Here is a 19,962-nt window from a genome sequence, read left to right on the forward strand (position 1 = left end):
TACAGAATATGTTCTTGGTTGACAATGGCATCAAAAAGAAATCAATAATGTAAACATAACAGGAAATTTTCTTTTTTTTTTTTAATTTTTTTAAGTTTTATTTATTTTTGAGAGAGAGACAGAGAGAGTGAGTGGGGGAGGGGCAGAGAGAGGGAGAGAGAGAGAGAATCCCAAGCAGGCTCTGTGCTGTCAGCACGGAGCCTGATGCGGGGCTCGAACTCACACACTGTGAGATCATGACCTGAGCCGAAACCAAGAGTCAGACTTTTAACCGACTGAGCCACCCAGGCGCCCCTTACAGGAAAATTTCAACATTGGAAACTGAGAAGCACATCTTTAAATATTCCATGAATCAAAGAACAGTGTCAAGGGAAATAAAATATAGAGAACTTAAACTGAAAATGGAACCTATCAAAATTTGTGGGAACAGCCAAAGCAGTTCTGAGAGAGACAGTGATAGCACTCAGAATGTATAGATTAAAAAAGTCTCAAAACAGTAGTCGAGGTTTTCACTTTAAGAGCCTAGAGGAAAAAAACAAACAAAAAACCTAGAAAAAAGAACAAAGCAACTAGAAAGAAGGAAACAGTAAAGAGAACGGATCTATGAAATTTAAAAAATAGAGAAAAATCAATGAAACTAAGAGTTAATTCTTTGAAAAGACAAAGTGAAAAAGCAAATTACCAGTATCAGGGATAAAATGAGCTACCACTACATTCTCTGCAGACATCAAAAGAATAATAGGGAATATTTCAACAAAAAACAACCTCTGCACACATCAATTTGACACCCGGAAGAAATGGACCGATTCCTCAAATACCAGAACTATCACAGCTCATCCAATGAGAAATAGATAAAATTTTTATTTTATTTTTTAAATTTACATCCAAATGAGTTAGCATATAGTACAACAATGATTTCAGGGATAGATTCCTTAATGCCCCTTGCCCAGTTAGCCCATCCGCCCTCCCACAACCCTCTAGTCACCCTCTGTTCTCCATATTTAAGAGTTTCTTATGTTTTGCCCCCTCCCTGTTTTTACATTATTTTTGCTTCCCTTCCCTTATGTTCATCTGTTCTGTGTCTTAAAGTCCTCATATGAGTGAAGTCATATGACATTCGTTTTTCTCTGACTAATTTCACTCAGCACAATACCCTCCAGTTCCATCCACATAGTTGCAAATGGCAAGATTTCATTCTTTTTGATTGCCGAGTAATACTCCATTGTATATATATACCACATCTTCTTTTTCCATTCATCCATCGATGGACATCGATGGGCTCTTTCCATACTTTGGCTATTGTTGATAGTGCTGCTATAAACATGGGGGTGCATGTGTCCCTTCGAAACAGCACACCTGTATCCCTCGAATAAATACCTAGTACAATAGCTGGGTCATAGGGTAGTTCTATTTTTAATTTTTTGAAGAACCTCCATAGTGTTCTCCAGAGTGGCTGCACCAGCTTGCATTCCCACCAGCAATGCAAAAAAGATCCTCTTTCTCCACATCCTCGCCAACATCTTTCATTGCCTGAGTTGTTAATGTGAGTCATTCTGACAGATGTAAGGTGGTATCTCATCGTGGTTTTGATTTGTATTTCCCTGATGAGTGATGTTGAGCATTTTTTATGTGTCGGCCATCTGGACGTCTTCTTTGGAGAAGTGTCTATTCCTGTCTTTTGCCCATTTCTTCACTGGATTATTTGTTTTTTGGGTGCTGAATTTGATAAGTTCTTTCTAGATTTTGGATACTAAGCCTTTATTTGATATGTCATTTGCAAATATCTTCTCCCTTTCAATCGGTTGCCTTTTCGTTTTGCTGATTATTTCCTTCACTTTGCAGAATTTTCTTATTTTGATGAGGTCCCAGTAGTTCATTTTTTCTTTTGTTTCCCTTGCCCCCAGAGACCTGTTGAGTAAGAAGTTGCTGCAGCCATGATCAGAGAGGTTTCTGCCTGCTTTCTTCTCAAGGATTTTGATGGTTTCCTGTCTGACATTTAGGACTTTCATCCATTTTGAGTTTATTTTTGTGTATGGTGTAAGAAAGTGGTCCAGGTTCATTCTTCTGCATGTTGCTGTCCAGTTTTCCCAGCACCACTTGCTGAGGAGACTGTCTTTATTCCATTGGATATTCTTTCCTGCTTTGTCAAAGATGAGTTGGCCATATGTTTGTGGGTCCATTTCTGGGCTCTCTATTCTGTTCTATCGATCTGAGTGTCTGTTTTTGTGCCATTAAAAATTTTTTTTAATGTTTATTTTTGAGAGCGAGTGTGTGAGTGGGAGAAGGGCAGAGAAGGGAGGGCAGAGGATGAGAAATGGGCTCTCTACTGACAGCAGGGAGCCTGATGTGGGGTTCTAACTCAAGAACCACAAGATCATGACCTGAGCTGAAGTTGGATGCTTAAGCACCTGGGCCACCCAGGCGCCCCAGAAACAAATTTTAAAGTGAGATACATTTGACGTATAACATTGATTAATTAGTTTTAGTTGTGCAACATGAGTTTGACATGAGCATAGATTGAGAAACGATGATCACAGTAGGTTTAGTTAACATCCATCACCACATGTGGTTGACATTTTTTTTTCCCTGTGATGAATAGAAAATTTGAATAATGTAACTACTAAGAAAAATGGATTTGTGATTTAAAAACTTCCCCAAAGGGGGGTTCCTGGGTGGCTCAGTCGGTTAAGCATCCAACTCTTGGTTTTGGCTCAGCTCATGATCTTAGAGTTTTGTGAGTTTGAGCCCCATATCAGACTGCGCTGGTAATGCAGAGCCTGCTTGAGATTCTCTCCCTCACTGTCTGCTCCTCTCTCCCTCTGTCTCTGTCTGAAAATACATAAATAAACTTAAAAAAAAAAAAAAAAAAACTTCCCCAAAGGAAATATCCAGGCCCGGACTGTTTAACTGGAGAATTCTTCAGTTATTTCCAAATATTTAGGAATTAATATTAGTTCTACACAGTTTCTTACAGAAATACGAGAGGAGGGAACACTTCCTAATTTGTTTTATGAAGCTAGTAGTTATTATCCTGATTACCAGACCAGAGCAGATAATAAAAAAAAAAAAAAAAAAAAGGAAAAGTACAAACTATTTTCCCTCATAAATCTGGAGCTAAAAATCCTTAGCAAAGTATTAGTAAGCAGAATTTGGCAACACAGAAGAAGGACCTATACCATGTGCAAGTGAGGTTTATTTTAGGGATGCAAAGCTGGTTTAATATTTGAAAATCCACATATTAACAGTTTTAAAGAAGACAAGAATGATTATGTTAAATGATGCATGAAAATCATTTTACCAAATTCAGTGTCCTTTTCTGATGAAAACTCTCAGAATAGAAACAGAGTAACCTCTTGAATTTGCATAAAGAACATGTTCCAAAAGCCTGTCGCACATTATACGTAATGGTTAAGGGTCTTTCTAAATCCCAAACACGTAGCATATGTTCAACTGCCCACTCAACATCTGAGCTGAAATATTTGATAGACATCTCAATATAAACTTGCAAAACTGAACCTCTCCTTTACCTGTACTCCAACCTACTCTTCCTTGTCTCCATCTCATTAGATGGCACATGTGATGCACAGCTTTGGAGTCATTCACGGTCTTGCTCTTTTACCCATGATAAACAGCAGGTTCTGCCAGACATACCCTGAGATTATACCCACATCTCATCTCTGACCTGAATTACTGCCTTTGCCCCGAAACTGCTTAGCCCCTGTCTTGGCTCCATTAGGGTCTATTTTTCACCCAGTAGCACGAGTGCCTTTTAGGAGTTAAGTCAAATCAGGGCATTTCTCTAGCTAAAACTTCAGTAATTTCTCATGTCACTAATAAGGGCAATTTTGCAGTTGCCAAGGTGGAAAAAAAAAGTTTATAATGATCCTTGAGTAATTCCAGCATATTGTTAATGCTTTAATGAGTATTTATTGAGAAACACGTGTGTGCCAAGAACCCCATTAAGTATGGGGACTGTGACTCTGACTACTAAACCTGTTCATTATACTCCCAGAGTTTTGACTCCAGGGGAGAATACAGGTAGGCATTAATCCAGTGGGCTCAGTGCTAGGATTTGAAAAATACAGAGCGCTAGGAGAATGTTTGTGAAGAGCCCCTTTGCCAAAGGAAGTGAGAGGAAACTGAGAAAGTACCTGAAAGATAAATAGAACTGAAAAATAAATACACATTAGGCAGGTGAAGAGTGGGTAAAAAGGAAGGGATTAGTGGAAAATTGAATCCTTCAGAGAGAGAGGATGGGTATGACCAGGCAGGTGGGGCTGGTTCCTAGTGTGAAAGGGGGTCCAGATCACATAGGGTTTTATAGAGTGTGGTAAGACTTTTGAAACTTTATCTTAAAAAATAAGGATTATGAATTGGAGGATTATGAATAGTGACATCATAATATTTCTTTTTTTAGGAAGCTTATTTAGACGGCACTTTGAGGAATTATTCATAGAGACAATAACAGAGGCAAAGAAAGTGTTTAGCAGAAATCCAGCTGAATGGTAGTGGTGATCTGGACCAGAGTGATGCCTGGAAAGAGGGAGCATAGTCGGCGTACTCACAAGGTGGTTAAGAGAAGAGATTGATAGCATTTGACCAAGAGAGAAGGGGGCAAAGGAGGTGGCCGAAATTTCTGTTCGGGTGTCTAAAAAGAGCTGCTTTTTAGAGAACATGATGAATTCAAATTTGTGCAAGATGACTTTGAATTATCTGTGAGACTTTCATGGGGAGAGGTGCCATTGACCTTCTGAATTTGGGTTGAATGAGTAAAACAGTTTAGGAGAGAGAGAGAGAGAGAGATAGTTGGGAGCGAGATTCGCATTTTCCCCTCCTTGCGCTATTAACTACTAACTGTTTCAAACACTTGAGCATCTGAAATTGTAAGCTTCTTGTTGTTGTACTGAGAAGAGAGATAAGCTAGGCTTGTCGAGACTTGTTGGGAAGTTGTGTTTACTTTTAAAAGTCATTGATCTTGAATGAAGAGACTATCTCTTGTTCAGACCTAGAGACTTCCTCTAGATGCTAAATATAACATTGTGATATATGACACACAGAGCCCTAGAACGTTGCCATTGCACTCTGTTGTCAGGGTGTGTTAAAGGGTCAGCACAGGGGGTGTTCCTTCGTAGAAACCTACAAACGTTGTGATTGGAATGTGGGCTCTGGAGTCAGGTTGCCAGGATTTACGCTCTGGTTCTGCTGTGACTATGGGCAGGTTATTTAACTTCCCTGAGTTTGTTTTGTCCCATATAAGGCGGAAACAATATCACCTACATCATGTGGTGTTTGTGCAAGTTGAGTTAATATTGGAAAGCATTCAGAACAGAAAACTGAATGTTAGCCATCAGTATTACTGCTGTTATTAATAGATGAGGCTTTGTTTATAGAGGTAACAGAGGACTCCCTGATGTTAAATGGGTGGTACACGGTCTAGGGGCAGCATGACTGGAAAGCCCAAAGTGTTAGTGAATTTCTGGAACTTCTTCGGTGAAGACCGTGAATTGCTGTGCCATGCAGATGATAGTTATTCTTTCACGATTTCATTCTTTCTAATCACGGGAGTGGGTGGTTATTATTAGGAGGAAACTGGGGGTTGTTAACTGCATATTAACACACAGGGAAAATGGAAGAGCATTGTGTTTCATCCGTATCACTAATGATGCTTTCTTACAGACCTGTGATTTTTGTTCTCGCCTGAAGAAATAGTGTTTCTGGGTAGGTTTTCTGCTCCATGAGAGACCATCCTCTTTAAACTTATAGGTATACTGAAATTACAATGAAGATGGGTTCTTTTTTATTTTCGGAAAAGCTTTGCTTTATCATTGATTAAAAAAAAAAAAAAAATGGATTGGGAGGAGGACAACAGACCGTGGGTCCAAATGCTGATGTCGAGGTCTGCGCCGGTGAAAAGGCCAGTGGAAACGCAGGCTGGCAGTGCTAAATGCTCAGTGTTCCCATAATGCTCCCGTTTTGAACAGTTAGATAAGTTCTTTCTTGTTCTTCCCTGGAATCCTACTATGAAACATTCAGAGAGATGGGGAGAAGGAGGAGGGGAGAGAAGGGGAGGGGGAAGGGTGTCACAGGGAAGGAGAGGGAGGGAGGCAGGTCATGCTTCGGTGATCGCTATTTTCACTGTTGGATACTTTCTCATAAACTATTTGCCTTTGAATTTTACAGGAATTTGAAAGTGATTATGTTGTGTTTAAGTCCAAAACTTTGGAATTTGACCGAAGGCTTGGGACAATTCTTTGTGAAGGTTTCTTTAACAGCAATGGTTTAGAAGCTGCGTTCAAGGTTAGTTCTGAAGAAGCTATCATTAAAAAATATTTTCCTAGTGAATACATTCCTTTCGGATCCAGGTAAACTATTAACCAGTCACATGCTGTTTGCATTCACCTCCCTGAATTAAATTTTACGTACTGCTCTGATGAATGATGTGCACCCTGGACAAGGTCATTGTCAGGACTTTGGGGCATTGATCTTTTCTCAGATGCAGTGTTGTAGCTCTTGTTACCTTTAGAGTGAGGTTGGCATGGCCAATGAAATCCTGATTGAAAATTAAGCCTCCATGAAAAGTGGGAAATACCTCTTAATCTAAGATTTTTTTCTTTACCGTTGTTTACATGTGTTGGGTTTACCTGGCCACTTCATTACTCTGAAACAAATAGCATTTTGGGTACTATGTTTCATGAGATATAAGACATCATAGGTTATCAAACACACCATTATTCTGTATATACAGAAAGGAAAGTGGTGCCAAAAAATTATGGTTCCGTCGATTATATACCATAGTCCACTTTCAGATGTTAAGATGCAAAAAAATGTTGGACAGAGAACTGACGAAATGCAGTGTGCTATGTATGTATTCTGAGTTACATAAAAGAAATGCATCGTCGCAGACCTCCCAAAAGGACAGCTTATGAGATGAGGAAGAGGGACATATATGAAACTTGCTTGTCGAAGAAAAGAACTGTAAGTGACATGTAAATTCAGATGACATCCCACAAGAGGAACGGAGGCTTCTGTTTCAGGAGAAATACGCCTAGGGAATCTTGGGCACAATTCATTGAAAATGGCAGTGCAAAACAAGAGAATGGACACAGACTTCATGTAAGATACTGTCCGATTTTGACCTTCATATTCACATGATCAGTCAGTTGGTGGTGAAGGTGGAATTGTCTTGGCCTGGGAAAGCATTTTAACATGGAGAATTGACAAGGATCAAGTAGTTGTTCATTTTGTAAGAGCTGGGAGATGAAATGGAGATGCTGTTGTCCAAAATATATAGCCTGTTATTGTAGAATTAAGCTGCCTGTGATCCCATCTCTCAGAAATTACTATTTAATACCACCACTACTTTTTATTTGGCTAGAAATACATACATGTATCTCTTTGACAAAAGTGACATCGTAGGCTGGCCCTCGGCAACCTTTCTCACTTAGCAATCAATCATAAATATTTTCCTTTAAAGCAGAATTCAGTACTGTTTTTGTAATGGGTACCTAGTAATGTATCATACTCTCTGTTACTGGAGCTACTTTGTTTTTCATGCTTTTATAAATAACTAGAGGAAAGAATGTAGATGGTTCTCTTTACAGAGGCTCCTACCTGTTGTTGTTGTTGTTGTTGTTGTTGTTGTTGTTGTTAAAGCCTTTTTTTTTTAATGTTGGGGTGCCTGGGTGGCTCAGTCAGTTAAGTGTCCGACTTTGGCTCAGGTCATGATCTCACAGTTAGTGAGTTCAAGCCCCATGTCTGGCTCTGTGCTGAGAGCGCAGAACCTGTTTGATATTCTCTCTCTCCTTCTTGGTCTGCCCCTTCCCTGCTCCTTCCTGCTTTCTCTCAAAAATAAATAAATAAACGTAGGAAAAAAAACCTAAAATGGGGCATCTGGGTGGCTCAGTTGGTGTGACTTCAACTCGGGTCATGATCTCACAGTTTGGGAGTTCTAGCCCCACGTCGGGCTCTGCGCTCACCTCTCGGAGTCTGGAGCCTGCTTGGCATCCTGTGCCTCCCCCTCTCTCTCCCCCTGACTTGTGTGTGTGCTCCCTTCCTGTCAAAAGTAAATACATAAACATTTTAAAAATAGCGTTTGTTTATTTTTGAGAGAGAAAGAGAGGGCGACTCGGGGAAAGGGCAGAGAGAGAGAGAGGCACAGAGGATCTGAAGCGGGCTCTGGCCTGACAGAGAGCCTCATGCAGGGCTTGGACTCGCAAACCGAAACATCAGGACCCGAGCCAAAGTTGGATGCTTAACCACCTGAGTCACCCGGGCGCCCCTGCTACCTCTTCTAATTCAAGTCTCTCTTCTTCTCTTAGCACAACAGTTGATACGGATTCTCTTCTAGTGTGTGCCACTTCTCTTTTTCTAAACAACTTTGTCTTTTTGTCATGTATTTTTTTCTTTAACTTTCCCCATATTTGTACCTTGTCTGTGGAAACGTATAACATGAGCTCCTGCCTGGAGCTCTGTCCCACTCTGTCCCACTCTGCAGGGGTGGGACATCATCTTAGGTTTTTTGTTATATTTAGATCCCTTCTTTCAGTGTCTTATGAAGCGAACACTTCATAACTGCTTGGGGTTGGGTAGACTGGTCGTCAGAGTAATGGAATGACACCCTGGTGAGGGTGACTGCAGGGAGAAAAGTGGCAGAGGACAAAACTTACAGGATTGCGTATTGAGGAAAAAACGATCTCTGCCACCAGTACAGGATGATAAACTGTGACCGTTGGCTGTTGGGTCCCAGGGAATAAATATTTGCAGACGCTTTTCCCAAGACCGTGATTCATGCCTGCCCTTGGCAAAGACGTGACCAGGAAGGGCACTGGGCCCAAACACTGTTCTCCTCTAATGTGAAACTGTAGTTCAAAGCCTCCAAGTGTCGACACTCAATAAAAAACAAAACAAAGCCCAACGCGAAGGGATGTTTCTCTGAAATGTAGTGTGTCTGCGTGAAGCTAGACTGAAGTGTGCGAGTTCAAGTGTCTAGAGGAGTCCTCAGACAGTGAAAGTGGAAGCGATAAAAGTGTGACATGTGTAATGGTTCAGGTGGCAAGAGATTAAAAAAATTGTGGAAAGAGGAAAAGCTAGGAAAAAAACATAAATAGCTAGTGCTTGAATGATGGCATCAGCCTTAGGAAAAGCCATGTTACGTAGTGAAAGTGGGAATTAGAAGAAAATTACAATGGATCTTAAAGATCTCAAATGGGATATTTAGGAGACGAAACATGTAATGGGAGTCCATGTTTAATCGTTTGAGGTTGATAGGAAGGGAAGTGTTTTTTATACTCTTTACAGAATAGCTCTCAGTGCCATCATGACAAGGAAGCAAGAGGTGCCAGTGACCACAGTTCTCATCCCAGAGGGTAATTTTTAGCTACTTGGTCATGTGCACCTGCCTAAAGGGTGAAGACTTTTCTTCTTACCATTTCCTGGCTCTCCAGCCTCCCCATAGCTCTGTGTCTTTTCTCTGTTACACTTGGAGTCGCGTCTCACTAAACGTATCAGGTAGACAAGATGAGATGTGGTCAGGAAGCTTCTGGTATTTCACTTGTGGTCAGTACAGTAAGTGTTTGAAAGAGCATGTTGGGAAATCAATGCATTTCCCTGCTGTCGGAGGATTGCGCTTCTTTGTTCAATCTCAGTCAGTGTTTGCTTCTGAATGTTAATACAGAATCCAAAGTCAACAAAATAGTGGTTGTAAGGAGAAAGTTTATTTGCATTTTGCTAGGTAGCCGCTAACCAAGCAGGTTTAAAAATGTTTAGCAGTTTCTATAGTAGTTATAATTGATATTACCAGAGGAAAAAAAGCCTAATGTATCTAAACTGACCTCTAAGATACAGTTAAATCTACTTTTTACTTCGAACAATTTTTTTTTGTTGTTGTTGTTGCTGTTTTTCCCCCAGTGAATGTGGTTTATGTAAATATTTAGAAAATGTTAACAGGAAAGCTGTTTTTAAAGAACAGGGTTTTCCCCCCATTATTTTGCTTTAATTCCAGTGTAATTAACATATAGTGTTAAATTAGTTTCAGGTGTACAATACAGTGATTCAACATTTCTGTACATTACATTACTTCAGCTCCATTGGTTAAGCATCCGGTTCTTGATTTCGCTCAGGTCATGATCTCCTGGTTGTGAGAGTGAGCCCTGAGTCAGGCTCTGCCCTGGGCAGGAGCCTGCTTGAGATTCTCCCTCTCTGTCTGCCCCTCTCCCACTCAGGCTTGCTCACACCCTTTCTCTCTCTCTCTCAAACAAAGAAAACAATTAAAAACCCCAATCCTGTACATTACTTAATGTTCATCCTATGTGTCCTCTTAACACCCCTCACCTGTTTCATCCATCATCCATCCCACATCCCCTCTGCTAACCACCAGTTCTCTGTTTTTGAGTCTTCTTCTCTTGTCTTTTTTTTCTTCGTTAAATTTCACATACATGATATCATGGGTTATTTGTCTTCTTCTGAGTGATTTCTCTCACTTAGCATTATGCCCTCTAGATCCATCTCTGCTGTTACAAGTGGCACGATTTTATTCTTTTTTTATGGCTCATATTCTATTGTACATATACCACGTCTTTTCTACCCATTCATTTATTGATAGACACTTGGGTTGCTTCCATATTTTGCTTTTGTAAATAATGCTACAGTCACATAGCGGTGTATATATCTTTTCAAATTAGTGTTTTGTATTTGGGTAAATACCCAGTAGTGCAATTACTGGATCATATGGTAATTCTATTTTTAATTTTGTGAGGAACCTCCATACTGTTTTCCACAGTGGCTGCACCAGTTTGCATTCCCACCAACGGTGCATCAGCATTGCTTTTTTTTTTTTTTTTTTCCACATCCTCACCAACAGTTGTTGTTTAAAGAAAACAAAAATAGTTTTTTAAATGTTTTGTTTATTTTTGAGACAGACAGAGACAGAGCATGAGTGAGGGAGGAGCAGAGAGAGAGGGAGACACAGAATCTGAACCAGGCTCCAGGCTCTGAGCTGTGAGCACAGAGCCCGATGCAGGGCTCGAGCTCACCCACTGTGAGATCATGACCTGAGCCAAAGTTGGACACTTCCCCACTGAGCCACCCAGACACCCGTAAAGAAAATAAATTTTGAGGGACACCTTAAGAAGGCATAGACGTTGGTGTATGGTTTTCTGCCATCTTGATGGTGTTTACTGACTTTTAAAGAAATATCTTCTTTTAAAGAAATATCTTTTAAAAGTATCTTCTTTTAAAGAAATATCTTCTTTTAAAGAAATATCTTTTAAAAGTATCTTCTTTTAAAGAAATATCTATATAACAGGTCTAGTAACTGACATTTGATGAAACCCACACAGAGTAAGCAAGTGACAAAATAATTTTAAATGACCCCTTGGTTGTTTAGGGCCTGCACCAGGAAGCCCCGGCCCTGGTGCCAGACTGCCCGGTGTCCAACAGCAGCCCTGCCACTAGCTGTGAGAATTTGGGGAAATGACTCCCTCTCCACGACTCCGTTTTCTTATCTGAAAGATGTGACAACAGCATTGTAAGGCCCTTAAAATACAGTACATGGCACCTTGCAAGCATTATTTTAACACATCTTATATGACAGTGTGCATTTTAATTACATCGTTTTGCTTGCAAGGAAAGCTGTCTGACGCCGGCACGCAGAAGGATCCACGTGGGGCAGAAGACAAGGCAGGAGGCTAGTGGAGATCCAAGGTCAGGCTCCTCAGATAGCTAAGCCTTGTGGAAACTGGTGGTGAAAGTTCATTTGGATTTGGGTGGGGAGCATGGACTGAGCGAGGAGGGCTGAAGGACCTTTACTGTCCTGCTTGCCGGTGATGTGATCCTGTTCCAGTCCACTTCTTTTTCTTCTGTCTCCCTATTGGTTTCCTCCCCTTGCTGATAGGTTTTGTTCACTCCTAATTTTGCCACGGTGACTTCAATCTGCTGTGCCCCAATTCTTTTCCAGAGGAGGAGAGAATGTGATGAGTTCAAGGCATTCGTTTGAGGTGGGACATTTCCTGTCAAAGGAGATGTCTGCCTGTGGGATAGTTGCCCTGGGAGCAGGTCACCACTACGGCCTGAGGCCACCGTGTCGGGGGTCGCTGGGTGGTGTGGCAGGCAACATGGCTGCCATGCACAGGACAATCACAGTAACTGGTACATTCGGTATAATTTACTATGACTATTATTATCATGAAGTGTATTTATTTTGACGGAAACAGAAACAGCTTGAGTGGGGAGGAGACAGAATCCCCAGCAGGCTCAGCACTGCCAGCTCAGCACGATTAGGGCCACGAACTCGCAAAACCGTGAGATCATGATCTGAGCTGAAATAAGAGTTGGACGCATAACCGGCTGAGCCACCCAGGTGCCCCTGGCAGAATTACTAAAAGTGTGACCTGGAGGGCCTCCATGTGGATATTCTTGTATCGGAAGAGCCTACGTGTAGGAGGGGAGAACAAATAAAATGGGCACACGTTTTACTTCTGTTTTTCATATCTGCACAGTCTCTTCTAAAACATTTCCTGGTGCCCAGCAGGCGGAAGTAGTGTTATCTGCGAGCAGAGACTGCTGATAGGCAGTAGTTAATTTCTGACTCCTCTCATTTTCTGCTGAGGCAGGCAAATTGCTTTACATTTAGTATTTGCTTTATTGGACAAATGTTTTCAATTTGGAGGTACTTCAGGATTCTCTTAGGGTTCTAGAATTTTGTTTTATCTCTAGTCATATAGGAGGTTTAATGGGGGGAAATAATGGAGTATTTGTATTAAAAACCCACAGTTCTTAACCTTGTAACTTTGATTTTTCACAGCTTTTGACCGTATTTGGGAATTTTCTAGAGAAACCGGTTGTCATGGAAATCTTCAGCCCACATTATAGCACACTAGTGCTCATGTTTGACGCGGAGTTGGATATGTGTAAGCAGTTGTATAATGAACACGTGAAGCAGGTAAGTAGGGGGTGAAGTTGAGCACATCCACAGCATCATTTTTGTGGGTAATGACCATCAATTGGGACTTGATTTAATGATACCTAAAGAGTAGATGGGCCCTAAGCCTTTTATGCCTTTATTTAATTGGTTTCTTTATGCAGATGAACTTGGCTTAGGACCATAACCCTACTACTCAAGTTCTTAACGCATACGTTTTATGTATTTGTACTGTAAAACTACCAAAATGAACAATTGCTTACAAGGTTGGAATGCACTCTGATTACATATTTCCTTTCTTCCTCTTCACCAAAATATCAATTTGCAGATTGAACGTGGAAATGTAGTTCTCCACAGGAATATGCCTTTTACCTCAGGCAACATCAAATGGGCTAAAGAGGTCCTTGAACGACTTCAAACATTTTGGTCCAATTTTGCATCTCTCCGGTATTTGTAAGTTATTAGGCTTATTTCATGGTAAAACCATCCTAATGAGACAGGCAATTTTTATGGGGGTCAGCGAGCTGTTCATTTTAGCACTTACAGAGTCTTTGCCCTTATATTTGACTCTTACTTGGCTCAGTTCGTTGAGAAGGATTCATCCTCATGATTTTAAAGTACATTCAATGGGACTCTTAAAACTTCATCTCTTTGGGTCCATACATAATTTCTTTTCACTTTTCGTTTTCACTGACAATATGTTGGTAGCTTTTTGTTACTTTTCTTCAGTAACTAGCACTCCTTTTATTTTGCAGATTTTCTGTACCTGCCTCTCTTCTTTGTAGGAATTGGGAACTTTCTGCTGTTGACATTCAGTTACATCTTTGGAGTTCCATTAATTTGATAACTGTCTTTTAAGGCAAAGACAATTCATAACCATTATTTGGCATTTATTGTTTCTATTCCTGTTTTTATAGTACATTTTATCATACTTTCTATTTTATATTTTACTGTCAAGTAGTCAGGCTGAAATCTAATATGTAGAAAAATCGTATTCCTACAGATTCTTGGAAAGTCCTGATGATGCCCTACTTTATCAGAAGTATACTGAAATGACAACTTTGCTAGACCAATTTGAAAATTCTATCTATGATGAATGGAAAAGTAACGTTGATGAAATCTGTGAATTCAATTTGAATCAACCCTTGGTTAAATTCAGTGCCATAAATGGTCTTCTCAGTGTCAACTTTGACCCAAAGGTAGGGGTTTGATATTTTTAAGTTGTTTCATAGATGGCATTTTTATTACAAGTAAATCTCTGATGCTTCCAGCCATTTATATTTAATTTTGGGAGACTGTCAGTGCCACTAGGAATATAACTGAAAACTTAAAAAAAAAAAAAAAAAAAAAAACTTATTTTTGAGAGAAGAGAGAGCACCACTGGGGGAGGGGTAGAGAGAAAGGGGGACAGAGGATCTGAACTGGGCTTCACTCTGACAGCAGCCAGCCCGAAGCGAGGCTCAAACCCACGAACCGCGAGATCGTGACGTGAGTCGAATTTAGACGCTCAACTAACTGAGCCACTCAGGTGCCCCTGAAAACAACTTCTAATAGGTTGTAGTTTTAGAGATTGGTTTCCCAAATGCTGTATTAATTACTGTTTATTTTGCCTTGTAATTGCCACTTCTACCTTCACTGAATAATGAGTTGAGAGTGGGGTCCATTCCATTTTACCTTTGTGTTTTTTGATTCCAGCATAGTGTCTGACGTGTGGTAATACCTAATGTTAGCTCAATTGAATGTAATTATAGTCTTTATCAGTTTTCTGGCTTGAATTTTATTTGCTTTTGGTTCACTAAAATTTTATCACAGAAGTTAAGGTTTGGGGAGTCGACAAAATGTATGGAATGAGAGACCTTTTTTAATCCTTTGGGTGGATAATGGTAAATGATTTGTCATAATATCTTTCAAAGGGACAATAAACTCTAATATGTTAAATTAGTAATTCTTATAAAATAGTTTTCAGAAAAACACAAAACAACATATAAATGCCCCAAATAGTGTGAACAGTTAAGGGGCGCCTGGGTGGCTCAGTTGGTTGAGCGTCCGACTTTGGCTCAGGTCATGACCTCGTGGTTCATGAGTTCGAGCGTCGGGTTAGGGTTTGTGCTGACAGCTCGGAGCCTGGAGCCTGCTTCGGATTCTGTGTCTCCCTCTGTCTCTGCCCCTCCCCTGCTCACATTCTTTCTCTCTCTCTCGAAAATAAAGATTAGGGGCGCCTGGGTGGCGCAGTCGGTTAAGTGTCCGGCTTCAGCCAGGTCACGATCTTGCGGTCCTTGAGTTCGAGCCCCACGTCAGGCTCTGGGCTGATGGCTCAGAGCCTGGAGCCTGTTTCTGATTCTGTGTCTCCCTCTCTCTCTGCCCCTCCCCCGTTCATGCTCTGTCTCTCTCTGTCCCAAAAATGAATAAACGTTGAAAAAAAAAAAAAAAAAAAAGAAAAGAAAGATTAAAAAAAATTAAAAAAAAAAATGAACAGCTAAGTAGTATCCGGGATGAAATTTACCTTTATTGAAGAGAGATCATTTTTATTTTATGATAAACCACATAACAAAAAGAAATTTCATAAATTCTCTGAGGAAGTTTATTTTCTCAAAACTTCATTACATGTTATGTAATTGATAAGAATGTAATAATGAAAACACAAAAAGTTTAATAGAAATTACCTATGGTTTGCTTATATTTATATATAATGTACTCTCTGTGCATATATTTGCTAAATGATATATATGTAGGCATATACGTATTTTAACTTATTTCCAACTTTGAGAGCTTGGCAGGAGGCACAAAATAAGCTTTTTCTTAATGTTTATGTATTTTGAGAGAGAGAGGGGGAGAGAACGAGTGGGGGAGGGGCAGAGAGAGAGAGAGAGAGAGAGAATCCTAAGCAGGCTCTGTGCTGTCAGTGTGAGCCCCATCCATGCAGGGCTTCATTTCATGAACCATAAGATCATGATCTGAGCCAAAATCAAGATTTGGCTATTTATCCAACTGAGCCATTGAGGCACTCCTAAACTTTTCTATTTGCCTAAAAGAATGTGCTTTACAGGAAAGGGCAAACATATAAAAATATCTATTTGTGAGTTGCTTTTACAAAAAAATTAGTCAAAATTTGGCTAATTTTTTAGATAGTGAAGATTATATACTGTTTTTTAGTGATTTCCTTTTCATGTCAGTTGTATTGTATACCTAGGTAGGAAATGGGCCTCATTGGATTTGATTGTCATAATCTGCACCCAAATTCTGATCTGTTGCCCTGAAATAGTACAGAGAATAGCATCACTTAGTTATGTTTACAAACCTTAGCACATACATGTATAAATACATGACCTGGAGAACTGAGGGTTTCTTTCATCCCTAATTTCATAAAACCAGCTTACAGAAACTAATTCGTGAGAAGTTCCAGGGATAATTCCTGTGTTTATACCTGAAGGGATGATAAAAACACAGACTATATGTTACTAGTTAACCTGTGGTGTAACAATCTAAGGGAGTCAACTGGTCTACCTTAAAAAGGTGTTGTGCAGTCTTTTCCTCAGAGCCAGTGATTCAGAGGTGTAGTCATTTCTGCTACATGACATATGTCTTCCTAAAAATCACTGCACTAGGAAAGATTGCACTGTAAAAAGTACTGGGATTATGGGGAAAATGGGGTTAGGGCTGTCATACTTTATTTATTTATTTTTTTCAACGTTTATTTATTTTTGGGACAGAGAGAGACAGAGCATGAACGGGGGAGGGTCAGAGAAAGAGGGAGACACAGAATCGGAAACAGGCTCCAGGCTCTGAGCCATCAGCCCAGAGCCCGACGCGGGGCTCGAACTCACGGACCGCGAGATCGGGACCTGGCTGAAGTCGGACGCTTAACCGACTGCGCCACCCAGGCGCCCCAGGGCTGTCATACTTTAAAAGCTGTAAGCAAGGGGTGCTTGGGTGGCTTGGATGATTAAGTGTCTGACTGATGTTATCAGCTCAGTTCATGATCTCATGGTAATGAGATCCAGCCCCATGTAGGGTTCTGTGCATAGTGTGGAGCCTTCTTGAAGTTCTTTCTCCGCCTCTCTCTGTCCCTCCCTCACTTGCTCTTTCAAAATAAGTAAATAAACCTAAAACAACTGTAAGCAATACATTAAAGAAACAGGAATGTAGTACCTCAAGATCATAAAAGCCATATATGAAAAACCCACTGCTAACATCATCCTCAATGGGGAAAAATAGAGCTTTCCCCCTAAGGTCAGGAAAACAAGGATTTCCACTCTCACCACTGTTATTCAACATAGTGTTGGAAGTCCTAACCTCAGTAATCAGACAACACACACAAAAAAGGCATCCAAGTCAGCAAGAAGGAAGTCAAACTTGCACTTTTCGAAGACAGCATGATACTCTATGTGGAAAACAAAAGACTCCACCCCAAACTGCTAGAACTGATCCATGAATTCAACACAGGATTCAGTCACAGGATATAAAATCAGTGTATAGAAGTTGGTTGCATTTCTATACACCAGTAATGAAGTAGCAGAAAGAGAAATCAAGGAATCGATCCCGTTTACAATTGCACCAAAACCCATAATACCTAGGAATGAACCTAATCAGAGAGGTATAAGGGCCCGATGTAGTTTTCTGTACACTGAAAACTATAGAAAGTTAATAAAAGAAATCGAAGATTTCCAAAAAAAAAAAAAAAAAAAAAAAAAAAAAAGGAGAAACATTCCATGCTCCTGGATAGGAAGAACATATATTGTTAAAATGTCAATACTGTCCAAAGCACTCTACGTACTCAATGCAATACCTATCAAAATAACACCAGCATTCTTCACAGAGCTAGAAAAAATAATCCTCAAATTTGTATGGAACCAGAAAAGACTCCGAATAGCCAAAGCAATCCTGAAAAAGAAAACCAGAGCAGGAGGCATCACAATTCCAGTCTTTAAGCTGTATTACAAAGCTGTAATCATCAAGACAGTATGGTACTGGCATAACAGACACATAGATCAATTGAACAGAAGAGAGAAGCCAGAAATGAACCCACAAAGGTATGGCCAACTCATCTTTGACAAAGCAGCAAAGAGTATCCAATGGAATAAAGACAGTCTCTTCAGCAAGTGGTGCTGGGAAAACTGGACAGCGACATGCAGGAGAATGAACCTGGACCACTTTCTTACACCATATGCAAAAATAAACTCAAAATGGATGAAAGACCTAAATATTAGAAAGCTATTAAAATCTTAGAAGAGATAACAGGCAAGAAATTCTTTGACCCTGGCCGCAGCAACTTCTTACTAGACATGTCTCCATAGGCAAAGAAACAGAAGAAAAATGAACTATTGGGACCTCATCAAGATAAAAAGCTTCTTCACGGTGAAGGAAACTATCAGCAAAACTAAAAGACAGCTGATGGAATGGGAGAAGATATCTGCAGATAACCTATCAGATAAAGGGTTAGTATCCAAAATCTATAAAGAACTGATTAAATTCAACACCCAAAAATAATTCAGTGAAGAAATTGGCAAAAGACACTTTTCCAAAGAAAACATACAGATGGCTAACAGACACATGAAAAGATTCTCAACATCACTCATCATCAGAGAAATACAAATCAAAACCACAATGAGATACCACCTCACACCTGTCAGAATGGCTAAAGTGAACAACTCAGGAAACAGCAGATATTGGTGAGGATGCAGAGAAAGAGGATCTCTTTTGCACTGCTGGTGGGAATGCAAACTGGTACAGCCACTCTGGAGAACAGTTGGGGGTTCCTCAAAAAATTAAAAATAGAACTACCCTATGACCCAGTAATTGCACTACTAAGTATTTATCCAAGGGTTACAGGTAGGATGTTTTGAAGGGGCACATGCACCCCAGTTTTTATAGCAGCGCTATTGACAATAGCCCAAGTCCGGAAAGAGCCCAAATGTCCATCGACTGATGAATGGATAAAGAAGATAAGATTGTGTGTGTGTGTAATATTTCTCGGTAATCGAAAAGGATGAAATTTTGCCATTTGCAACAACATGGATGGAACCTAGAGTGTATTATGCTAAGTGAAGTAAGTCAGAGAAAGACAACTATCATATGACTTCACTCATATGTGAAATTTAAGATACAAGACAGATGAACATAAGGGAAGGGAAGCAAAAATAATATAAAAACAGACAAACCATAAGAGAGTCTTAAATCCAGAGAACAAACTGAGCGCTACTGGAGGCAAGGTGGGTGAGGGGGTAGGCTAAATGGGTAAGGGACATTAAGGAGGACGCTTGTTGGGATGAGTACTGGGTGTTATATATGAGTGACGAATCAGTAAATTCTATTCCGGAATTACACTGTATGTTAACCAACTTGGATGCAATTAAAAAAAAAAAAAAGGAAAAAAAGAAAGAGGCAAACCAACAAACAGATTCTTAACTAGAGAGAACAAACTGATGGTTATCAGAGGGAAGGTGGGTGGAGTCATGGGTGAGGTAGGTGATGGGGATGAAGGAGTGCACTTAATGTGATGAGCCCTGAGTGTTGTACAGAAATGTTGAATCACTGTATTGTACACCTGAAACTAATATCACACTGTGTGTTAACTAACGAATTTAAATAAAAATTAAAAAAAATAGGAATGTAGGAAAAACAGCATTATTTTATACATTTTAAATGGCTATATAAATAATATATAGCTACCACAGTAAATATGACTTTCCCTTGACAAAGACCTGAAGTTTGCTCATGGAAGTAGGTGTTGGAAAGGTTGCAGTTTGTGTGTTACTGTGAAGTGATGGAAGGAGAGTTCTCTGATACCAGGCAGGAAGTTGTTGTACCCCCCTCCCACCCCTGCAGGTGAGTGGGCGTGGCTCCTCATGCGTGAATGAACTGAAGTACTTGGTGGCTGTTTACATATGAGCATTTTGTGTATTTCTAAATGATTTTTTTTAAATTAAAAAGGTTTTTTTAATGTTTATTTTTGTGAGAGAATAAGAGTGTGAGCAGGGGAGGGGCAGAGAGAGAGGGAGACACAGAATCTGAAGTGGGCCCCAGGCTCTGAGCTGTTGGCTCAGAGG

At 40.1% G+C, this 19,962-nt stretch overlaps 1 protein-coding gene across 1 annotated transcript in view; it reads left to right on the forward strand.

The window, feature by feature from the left end:
- The window catches only part of DNAH11 (dynein axonemal heavy chain 11), a 351,912-nt gene that overhangs the window by 49,892 nt on the left and 282,058 nt on the right, over positions 1–19,962 (forward strand). The window contains 4 exon segments of the mRNA XM_045495056.1: positions 6,181–6,297; positions 12,800–12,937; positions 13,245–13,369; positions 13,920–14,115. Of these exon segments, the coding sequence (XP_045351012.1) occupies positions 6,181–6,297; positions 12,800–12,937; positions 13,245–13,369; positions 13,920–14,115 (576 nt within the window).

This window comes from Leopardus geoffroyi, chromosome A2 (genome assembly GCF_018350155.1).
Source record: "Leopardus geoffroyi isolate Oge1 chromosome A2, O.geoffroyi_Oge1_pat1.0, whole genome shotgun sequence".
Lineage (NCBI taxonomy): Eukaryota > Metazoa > Chordata > Mammalia > Carnivora > Felidae > Leopardus > Leopardus geoffroyi.